This window comes from Chenopodium quinoa, unplaced genomic scaffold, assembly GCF_001683475.1.
Source record: "Chenopodium quinoa cultivar QQ74 unplaced genomic scaffold, ASM168347v1, whole genome shotgun sequence".
Lineage (NCBI taxonomy): Eukaryota > Viridiplantae > Streptophyta > Magnoliopsida > Caryophyllales > Amaranthaceae > Chenopodium > Chenopodium quinoa.
In genome coordinates this window covers 2,148,987-2,159,805 of record NW_018744072.1, presented here as the reverse complement: position 1 = coordinate 2,159,805, position 10,819 = coordinate 2,148,987, and the positions used below count along the sequence as shown (strand labels likewise).

The 10,819-nt window shown below is 34.4% G+C and overlaps 1 protein-coding gene across 1 annotated transcript; it reads left to right on the top strand.

Moving 5' to 3' along the window:
- Positions 1-5,017: 5,017 nt before the first annotated feature.
- On the top strand, positions 5,018-10,214 carry LOC110691249 (14-3-3-like protein). Its single transcript, XM_021868161.1, has 5 exons — positions 5,018-5,168; positions 5,804-6,295; positions 6,386-6,508; positions 9,592-9,708; positions 9,836-10,214. The coding sequence occupies exons 2-5, from the start codon at positions 5,813-5,815 to the stop codon at positions 9,896-9,898; spliced, it is 786 nt and encodes a 261-aa protein (XP_021723853.1). The 5' UTR covers positions 5,018-5,168; positions 5,804-5,812; the 3' UTR covers positions 9,899-10,214.
- Positions 10,215-10,819: the final 605 nt, after the last annotated feature.

Sequence of the window (10,819 nt, the reverse complement as noted above, 5' to 3'; positions counted from 1 at the left end):
CAAGTCAACTTAAAAAGTCAAACCAAATGAAAGTAAAGTCAAACTAAGTCAACCTACAACTTGGAATCATTGTAGACCCTTAAAACCAAACAATACTGAAAAGCTTTGTGTTAGTCTCATGAACAGAATAAAATAAATAATACTCAAAGCAAATAAAACACATCATATTCCTATGAGAACTAAGCATGATTCGCTCTTTACTCATGCCCTTCATGAAAATGCTTCATCACCTAAAAAGCTTCTCTCTACTCGTCCCCACTACTCGCCATCATAAATGGGTCGTCGTAGGGCCAAGGTAAAGACAAGACCAAACAAGCATACAAACACACAATCAGCAATGCTAAGTACATAAGCGTAACAAAACACACTAACATGCTTTCATCCTATCATCACCCAACTTACCATGTTGCACTTGTTCACAAGCATACAAAACATTCAACACCTAACTAGACCAATACTAATGTTCATTTAATTTTGATTACACATCGAACGGGTTTCCAACCAAATCCCTGCCTCAAGTAAATTGAGGTAAACTACACCGGGAGCTAATTCTGGGTAGGCAAATGTCACATGAAGTGACTGGACGTCCTGCGCATAAGATAAATAAAAAGGAAAATACAGCGTCCTGTACTCCCAGTAGAAGTTATGATCAAATATAAAGTCGCATAACTCCTCCCATATGTTCATACTCAAGGTATATACGTTCCAAGAGTTTAGGTGTGTAATCTCTTTCACTTTACGTTGTTTACATATTATTACACTTGGTGATGACTCTCAAGCCATAACACAATCAAACATTATAAATCATTCAAGCAATCAAACATACCAATTTAATTCTTGAATAATTAGTGACCACATAAATTTAATAGTTAAACCCTTTTTAATCTACCTCGGTGTCAAAGACACCTTAAATGTATAATGCGCCGCAAATCCAATCCCTCAGTGTTAGAAACATCTTAAGTGCATATAAGCACTGCAATATAATTTATTCCTGTGTACTAAGACACTTAAATAGCTCAATTTCCATGCTTAAAGCATCAATAAAAATATTATGAACCATAATAAAATTCCTTTTTCATAATCCAAACCAAATCAAACATTTAGTTTAATTACACATGCTTTCTAACATGCCAATAATAAAAATGTGGTTCATAACCAACATGCCAACATAATTAATTCCAATCACCAATTCACCATAAATAATTCATACATCACAAATCATTCACCAACATCAATCCAACCAACAAATTCCAACCAACACCTATCATGATACTACTTGGAATTAATTAAACAAAGCCTAGCATGCTTCTACATATTCAAGTAATTACCAAGTACGCGAACGTACCTTGAATAAGATCTCAAAATCGCCACGACTAAATAAAATCACTCACTTGAAAGTCTCCTACAAACCAAAATTACAAAGAAGTATTAATACCTCTTCCACACAAATTTCCAGCAATATATACGCTCTTTAAATCACTCATAAACTCTCTAAAACAAGCTGAAACTTAATTTAAAACCCTTACTTTTATTCCCAATTAATGGGTAATTAAAAATCCTTTCAAGAAACATAATTATAGGTTATATATAAAAATTCCAGCATTATTAAACCTTATAAACTTGCTGTAATTTAGTTTAAAAACACCTATTTCAATAATTTAAATTACCCATAAACAATTCCCATCAATATACATCAATTTAGAAACCTAGGGTTTTTAATTTGGGGCTTTTTAATTCAAAACCAAATCTGAAAATTTATATACAAAATACTTATTATTAAACATCATAAAATCATCACAAAACCCAAAAACAATAATTAGATTAAGGCTAGACTAATTTAAAAACAAAAACTATAATAATTTTTTTTTAACACCACCGGCCCACACAACCACCATGGCTGGCTGCTGCTGCCGGCGAGGGTTGGTGGTGGTGGCCGCCGGCTGGTGGTGGCGTGTGGTGGCGTGTGGTGGCGGCCGGCCGGTGTGTGGTGGTGTGTGTGGGTGGTGATTAAAACAATAAAAAATAAAATAAAGGGTAAGGGGAAAAATTAAGGGGAAAAGAAAATAAGAGGAGAGAAAGAGTTTACGTTTGGGTGCACTCCACCTTAGGCATATGATGGGTATTTATACCCCCTCTCAAAATCCCTCCTACTTAAAATTCCTTTACTACCCTTAATGATCCCTTTCCTAGTCAAACTAGTATTTTGACTTTCCTTAAATACCATTGACTTTAAAAATTATCTTTTTATAAAATAATATGCCCCAGTATTTTCAAATCATAAAATAAAATATTTTCAAGATTATTAAATAATTAAAAATAAACTTTATAATTAAAATAATTCTTTTTAAATTAATAAAAACCATAAATAATTCATTTTGAATTATTTAAATACTTTAAGAAATACTTATTTAAATTAAAAACACATATAAAAATACGGGATATTACAATTTTTCTTCTTTTCTCAGCTTCTTTACTTCCTTCCTCGACTAGGCACATCCATGCCTTATCCAACATGGACGTGCTTGACTTGAAAACTGATCCAAATGAACTTAGCTTTATCATTGATCCTCGTGATCCTCAGTTTAAATTCGCAACAATATAAAATCTCCAAATTAGCTCCGTCAATCCTAAATACATCAAAAATAACAAACTACCCATAAAAGCACAAAGTCATTACATCTAAAACAAATCAAGCCAAAAAGAACCAAAATCAACTAAACTAGACTCAAAAACTAACAAAAAAGACTCTAAAAATACACATAATACACGATACATCAACGCCACATCTTCACACTTTCTCCCTTATTTCACACTTTGATTTGCTTACTGGCCACCTTCATCAGCCACATCTTCACCAGTTCTCCCTCCTTTCTCAATTTCTTCGACATTGTTAGTGGATACTAAAAGTGGATGTAATTAACAAGAGAAGGTTGAATGATTGCAAGAATTATCTAGGTGAAATTTGGGTTTTGGGTTTGAGTGTTGCAAAAGAATCGAAGAGAACAAATTTCGGATTGGATTGGATTCTAATTAGAAAAACCGAATTAATTCGGTTTGAGAAATCCAAAACCAAATTAATTCAAATTGGATTTGGTTATTCGGTTTTGGTTATAATCTAACCGCAAACCGAACTTTCACCCATATGTCATAATATGTGTATTATTTAATGATGGGAAATAAGTCTTACATTGATATAATGGAAGACGTTAGCTTATTCTATTTAACTTGATGTTAGAAAGGAAGTCCGACATTGGTGAGTATAGAAGAAGTTAGCTTATTCCATACTACTTGATGTTGAGAAGGAAGTCTCACTTTGATGGAATAGAAAAAGTATAGCTTGGAACAAGTGTATAAGTTTGTTTATTTGGAGCATGAACGAATTTAAACAAAAGTTAAGGACTTTGACCTTGTGCTCGATCGTGCTGACATAGCCTGATCAGGCACACAACTTATTAAGAACATGGATAGTTTGAACGCTTAGGCGCGAACTCAAACTTGTTTTCTGAAGGTTGTAAGGCTCGATTGGGCGCGAGACTAGTTACACTTTCGTCAGTTTATTTGCCTGACCGGGCGAGCTTAACCCGATCAGACGAGTGTGCAAACAGTAGTTTCCAACGAATAATTGAGGAAGATATTAATCATGACTTTTCATTACAAAATCAGATTATCTTAATTAATTAAGTTTGGGAAATGGTGACTCTTGTGGCTAAAAATGTTTAAACATTATAAATATTCATGGCCTCCAATTACAACCAAACTTGAAATTCTTCTTTCTATATTTCTCATTTTACTCTCATTGTTATTAATTGTTCATAGGTAGTTTCAATTACATTGCTGTAATTGATCTCGATACTTAGGAAAATCCCGAAAGCATATTAACCAGAAACTCATATATAGCGATCATAGTGGGGTTTAAAATTACTTTAAGGACAGTATAATTTCTAATAGAAGAGAGAGAGAGAGAGAGAGAGAGAGAGAGAGAGAGAGAGAGGCTCCTATGAGGAGCTCAAAATCTCTCACAACTCTTTGTGCCAAGAGACCATCCCTTTTCTTTAAATGGCAAGCCAATCTATCTATACATATTGAAACATATAATACATGTTTTAAACTTATGACCTCAAAATTAAACAATAAATAATGTCATATTACATGTAATGTTTTCAAAATATAAAAACTTTAATCATGACAATCATGCAATACCTAAAGACAATGTCCGTGCCCAAAAACTAGTTATTGTCGATTTGTTGAGCTTTGAAGCCACATTACCTCCTTTCATGAGATCTATTACCGTTCACAACCTTATAAGATATCAAACTAGTATTAGTGTTGATTAGTTTGCATATAATTCCTCCACAAACTTTACTTTATGATTATGTGAGTCTGTATAATTAGTTTAATTTTACTCATATACATTTTCTACAACGATTCTTATCACAACTTCTTCCAACTTTCAATTTTTCTTATTTGCATTTATATATATATATATATATATATATATATATTATTCGTTAATGAGTACGTCATAATATATATTTTTCCACACGAGATGTGTGCATGTCACGCGGACACATAAGTATACTTATATATATGCTCATTATAATAGTTGCAAGACTTGCAACTTCTTTGATGTGCATATAAATTAAAAGAATTCTTAATATAAGAGATCATACTACATTATCAGTAACTATTTGACATATGTTATTGTGCACTCGATGCACGCAAGGATAAACTAGTCGTTTTAAATTTTCGTTTTCTTCTCAACTTCATAAGCAATTTACTTGTAACTTTATTCATCTATATTATCTCTTGCATAACCAAAAAGAAAATCAAATTTGTGTTCAAATTTTGCAACCTCTTACCAAATACAAGTAGGCAATTACTAGCACACTTTTGAGTTTGAGGAGGGAGACTACTTTGAGAGTCATTTTTACTTGTCAAAAACTGGCAACCAACGTGGCAACAAGTTGAGGAGCAACTCACGTGCAGCACGTGCCTTTCTGGGGGTTGACTGTTGGGACGTGGAAACCACCATTTTGCCTTTGCCGTTGATTACTCAGGTTTTTGAAAGGCTCTAATTTCCAATTTTGTGTCTCTTTCACTCACTTGATAGAAGAAAAATAGAGAGAAAAAAAATAGAAAAGAGAAAGAAACCAAAACCCCATTTTCTGGTAATATCTAATCTTTAATCTTTGTTTTTTGATTTGTTTTTTCATGTTTGATTGTTTGTATATCTTTGTACTTTTGTTAATTGTGATGGGTGTTTTTGTTTAGCAATTTTGATGCTTTTTAATTCATAAATCAGTACCCTTTTCTGTATTTTATATAGATCTGATGAAACTTTGTGATGTAATTGCTCATGGGTTGTTTAATTTTGATTTTTCTATGTTAGATGAGTAAATGAGTTAATGATTGTTTGATTTATGGTCCGATTTATTGTTTGATGAAAGTTGAGGGTTTGTAAATTTGAGGTAAAACTACTGTTGTTAGACTATATAGACTTTTGCTTTGGTAGGATCCGTAAAAAGAAAGTGATGCAGACGAGATTTTATCCTGGATCCGGGTCTAGGGTACGATTTGATTTGCTTTTAAGTTTGTGGTTTGAGGAGCAAAAATCAAGTGGTTGGATAGTTAATTCTTAATTATGTACTCCTTCATATTATTTTGAGTCATTAAAATGGGTTGTTATTTTTAACTTTGGCGATTGTTATTTTAATCAATGATTGGTTTTTTTTTTGGAAGTGATTTTTCTGTTTGGTATAAATCAGGGTTGTTAATTTGACAAAATTTTGATTTTTGTTTAAAGTGAGGAACGATGTCGCCAGTAGAAGGATCCCGGGAAGAGAATGTCTACTTAGCCAAATTGGCCGAGCAGGCTGAAAGGTATGAGGAAATGGTGGAGTTTATGGAGAAGGTAGCTAAGACTGCCGATGTTGAGTTGACAGTGGAGGAGAGGAACCTCCTCTCTGTTGCCTACAAGAATGTGATTGGGGCAAGGAGGGCTTCATGGAGAATTACCTCATCCATTGAACAAAAGGAAGAGAGCCGTGGGAACGAGGACCATGTAGCTATCATCAAGGAGTACAGAGCGAAAATCGAGGCTGAGCTCAGCAAGATCTGTGAGGGGATCTTGAAACTTCTTGATTCACATCTTGTCCCATCCGCAACTGCTTCCGAGTCAAAGGTATTTTACCTGAAGATGAAGGGTGATTACCACAGGTATTTGGCTGAATTCAAGACCGGAGCTGAGAGAAAGGATGCTGCTGAGCACACCTTGCTGGCTTACAAGTCTGCTCAGGTGGGTCTATCAGCTTGCTGTTGTTGCAGTTACAAAATGGGTTATTACATAATTGAAACATAATTAATTACTGAGATATCTTGCTTGTAGGACATTGCATTGGCTGAACTGCCTCCTACTCACCCAATAAGGCTGGGGCTTGCACTTAACTTCTCCGTGTTCTACTATGAGATCTTGAATTCCCCTGATCGTGCCTGTGCTCTGGCCAAGCAGGTTTGTACACCTCATACATTCTTTGTTAGTATATCATGATTCCTCCTGTTTTTTTTTACTTCAGTATTCTGGATGAAATGTACAATGTCTTACTTTCAGTTTATGGTGGTTCAATTAAATTGCCATGATTGTATAGTTCAACATAATAACCTAATGCCGTAGCGTGGTCTACCTCCAACAATTCATTATTGACTTGCACTGGAGGAAAGGGGGAATTTATTTATTATAAGGAAGACACCTCCATTTGAAGAGACCCTTATTTTTTTTTGTAGAATTTACTATTATCCTAAGTTATTTTCTTTTCACAAACTTTCTTGCCTATGCAGTTTGCAGCAATATCAAGAGGGGAAAATTTTAGAACTACCTTTTATTCCACATGACACTCTTTGCAAACAATTGCCTTGTAAATTTTGTAGCGAACTGCTAATCATAAGACATTCCTTTCCCGCCCCCCCCCCCCCCCACACACACACACACATTCCCCTCTCTCCCCAAACCAAAAACAACTAATTTATATGACAACTACCCTATAAGATATTAAGAATGTTATGTCATTCAACTACCTTCTTTATATCGCACGGTTTTTTTATCACAATTCATGTTAGCCGACCCCAATTTTATCATTTTGGGACTAAGGCTTTGTTGTTGTTGTTGGAAGGAGGAAAATTGGGACAAAACTGAATGGACTTATTAGAGCAATTGATATAATGTTGGCGAATAAATTGTTGTATTCTAACTGCGGTAAAGTGAGAGAATGTGAATGACAGAGTTACATTGAGATGAAAGAATCATAAGCATGCCAATGAACAGGGCAGGAAGAGGTAATTGAACAAGGAAGAAGGTAGTAAAGTAAGGTTCATAACAGCCTGTCAAACCCAACTTTTTTTGATAGCAGACGTTCATTGGTGGTGATAACTTCAAAATTAGCTATAAAAGGGTTTTCAAAATTGTTATATGAGTTAGTTCAGAACTTCAGACAAATTTCCATTTAAGAGTTCCAATTTTAACCTATTATATTTTAGTCTCCCATGTTAAGGCAAGCCATGTGCTAAGGAGTCTCCCCTGCACTTTCTCATTCCCTTCTCTCTGACTGACTATTTACACTTTTTACTGCCTTGAGATTGATTTCTTTTCCTAATCTTAGATGTAAATTGTGAAAAGTTTTGTATGTTTGATGGTTCTCCTTATATCTGGGCCTGTACATTATCTCCATATAAGTTTCACGTGGTCCTGCACTGTGCACACTTCCTCGAAAAAGTTGTTAAGCACTGGTTCTTGTGGATCTGTCAATTAGATGCTTATCAAGAAATTAGCCTTTAGGTTCCACTAAAATGAAGCTTGATGTAAATAATAAATCCTTTCTAAACTCTTGTTGATGTGTGATATGTAAGAAATTTATGTTTTCTTGTGTTTTGATGTTTAAATAATAAATCACTTGCAAACTGTTGTAAATGTTTGACGAGTCCGAAATTACGTTCTTGTGTTTTCCATGATGTATCTAAGCCTATAGACCAGTGTCTTGTAATTGAATTCCGGAAGATACCAGGCATTCGAGTATGATGTAGCTGGTAAAGGTCATACAATTATTAGCAAAGCAGCTTTTTCAATAGCAAATAACTATGGAGAAATACTATGCTAAATTTATTTTTCTACTTTCCTTTTTTCAGCTGTTTAATTTTTAAGTGCAAACTGTTTCTTGTTCCTGGTTTGGTTCTTGTGCCTTTTGGAAGTCCTTGGGACCTGGTTGCTTATCCTCTTCTTTCTTTAATTTATTTTTTCCAATTGAGTGGTGGAGGATTACTTATGCCATAACATTCTTTTCAAATTCTTTTTCCTCATTATTTACATGGTAGTTGATTGTTTATCTCATTAAACAAGATTTATGTGTGAGATGATTCCTCCTTTTCCCCTACACACACCCATTTTTCTATGTTTAATGAGGTGATGGGCATAGGCTATACATGGTTATGCATGTAATGGTAGAATTGGGATGAAAATGTACCTGATACCTCAAGACCCCATGACACAGAAGTTATTACTTTTTAATGCTGCATTTTAATTTCAAAGTATATAAATGGCTTTTAGGAAGACAGATTAATGACAGAACAAATTGTTTGGCTTTTCCCCTCTTAAATTCTTTACTTACATTGAGTAATGGCGCTGGAAATACATTAGTGTGCTTTATCTTTGATATTTGGATACAGAAATATCTAGCTAAAAATTTGCTTCAATATGTTTGTTAATCTCTCTGCATCTCAAATATATGGCTTTATGTGTGTATGTTTGAAAGTATCTAAGGTTGGTGTTATTAAAGTGCTCTATACCGAATGCACTTTATTCTTAGTTTATTATTGTTAGGAATAGATGTCGCCAGCTTCCTTTTGTATGACTTTATTTAATGTAAGGTGGTTGTTAATAACAGTGCTCTATATCGAATGCACTTTATTCTTGAGTTGATTATTGTTAGGAATATAAGTTGTCTGCTTCCTTTTGTATGACATTATTTTGTAAGTGACTTCTATCACGACACTTATTGTATTGTTAAATCAGTATTTAATGTGACCTTCAATTAATCATCATTTGGCTTTGAATCAACCATCAAGATTGGTAACATCAACAGTTGGTCCTCAATTGATTAAAAAATGTAAATAGTTGAAGTTCAATGTACGGAGGTAGATTAACAGATAAGTATAATGTATATCTTATGTCCCAAAGTAAATAGTATAAACACACTATTATGTATGATTAATATAATAAGATTAACATGTTGACTTGGCACACTTGGTATAAAATAAATAAAATAGTATAAACACACCATTATGTATTGACTAATCCAATAAGATTTTGCTGTTAACCACCAATAGCAAATGGCAGCACGTAGTGTATGTTTATAATTGTGATACTGGATGATTATGTGTGGTTGCAGCTGTAGAATTGCTAGATTTCCCTTTGATCCTTCAATTTTTTTATTTTTTATTTTTTATTTTAATTTAAGTCTGATTAGGGGTTAAATATAAGTTCATTTTGAATTTAAGAGATTCACATTCTGAAATCAAATTTTCTAACCACATAATGCACTCTAGGCTTTTGACGAAGCCATTTCAGAGCTAGATACTCTGGGTGAGGAATCCTACAAAGACAGCACCTTGATCATGCAGCTCCTCCGTGACAATTTGACATTATGGACTTCTGATAATGCGGTAATCTCGCTCTCCCATCTTTCGGCGACTTCCCCTCTCCCCCTTCCCATCTTCTATACGTATTTATTTTCTTAATTTTTAGAAAGGAAATCCAACTATTGTTTTACACCTATGTTGTGCCAAACAGGAGGATGTCGGCGATGAGATCAAGGAAGCTACAAAAGATGACGCCGCTCCTGGACAACAATGATTTGGTCATTTTGTTGGAGGAGTTAGATGGAATGTATTTATTTAACTTGGATATTTGTTATGTTGCTCTAGAGACTTTTCCCATACTTGGTATGCTTTAATGTTTGTTTGTCATATGCAGCGTCAATTAGATGCTCTATATATCTTACCAAGACACGCTTCATTAATTATTATTGTCTACTTTCAGTTTTCAACACTTTGCACTTGAGTGCACTCGACGTAGATTCATCAAATGAAAAGCTACGTAGTCCAATAATGTGTTAGGATGTATGTGCTCTTTGTTCTTATTAATTTTCAGCTAGAGTTTTTTCTGGTCATCAAGGAAATTCTTCTGCTGCAATTTTTATGATGAATCTTACATACTTCTCTTTTGTATCTTTGCTTGTACGGTTGTACCTAGTGTCTCTTATCTGTGGGTGTGGTGGTGAAATCATGCAGCAAGCCACTTTTTAACTAGTACATATGTTTTCTGAGTTTAAACCCAATTCTATATCAATAGAAAGGAACCAAGGAAAACATTTAAGAAAAGGAATAATTGTTAGAATATGTTATTTTGTGAGAAATGATCTTATAATCATAGGGTGATACTTATGGACCTTAAAAGTAATTTCTTTTTAACCATGGTCTGGATTTTGGTTGTTCGCTTCAAATTTCGAACCGAAACCCTCACGGGAGTGGCATGTGAATAGGTGAATGCGATTTAGCTCCTTTTAGCCATCCCATGTCCTTTGACTCCTACCACCGTCCAACAACTATTCCATCACCATATCACCTACCACCACACCACCCATTTCACCACGAAACCAAGTTCCCACAAGTCGCAGCCACATCACCGCCCACACAATCACCTATCCCACAATACTTGCTCTCTTTTTCATTCTTCTCCCTAAAGCTACCACACAGCTCGCCAAACACATCTCAC

What these genes read in the sequence shown, in the direction of transcription:
- LOC110691249 (XM_021868161.1), top strand. Translation starts at nt 5,813, where the DNA reads ATGTCGCCAGTAGAAGGATCCCGGGAAGAGAATGTCTACTTAGCCAAA. An exon ending in TGGCTTACAAGTCTGCTCAG is followed by an intron (nt 6,296 to 6,385) that starts GTGGGTCTATCA and finishes TCTTGCTTGTAG; the next exon opens with GACATTGCATTGGCTGAACT. An exon ending in CCTGTGCTCTGGCCAAGCAG is followed by an intron (nt 6,509 to 9,591) that starts GTTTGTACACCT and finishes AATGCACTCTAG; the next exon opens with GCTTTTGACGAAGCCATTTC.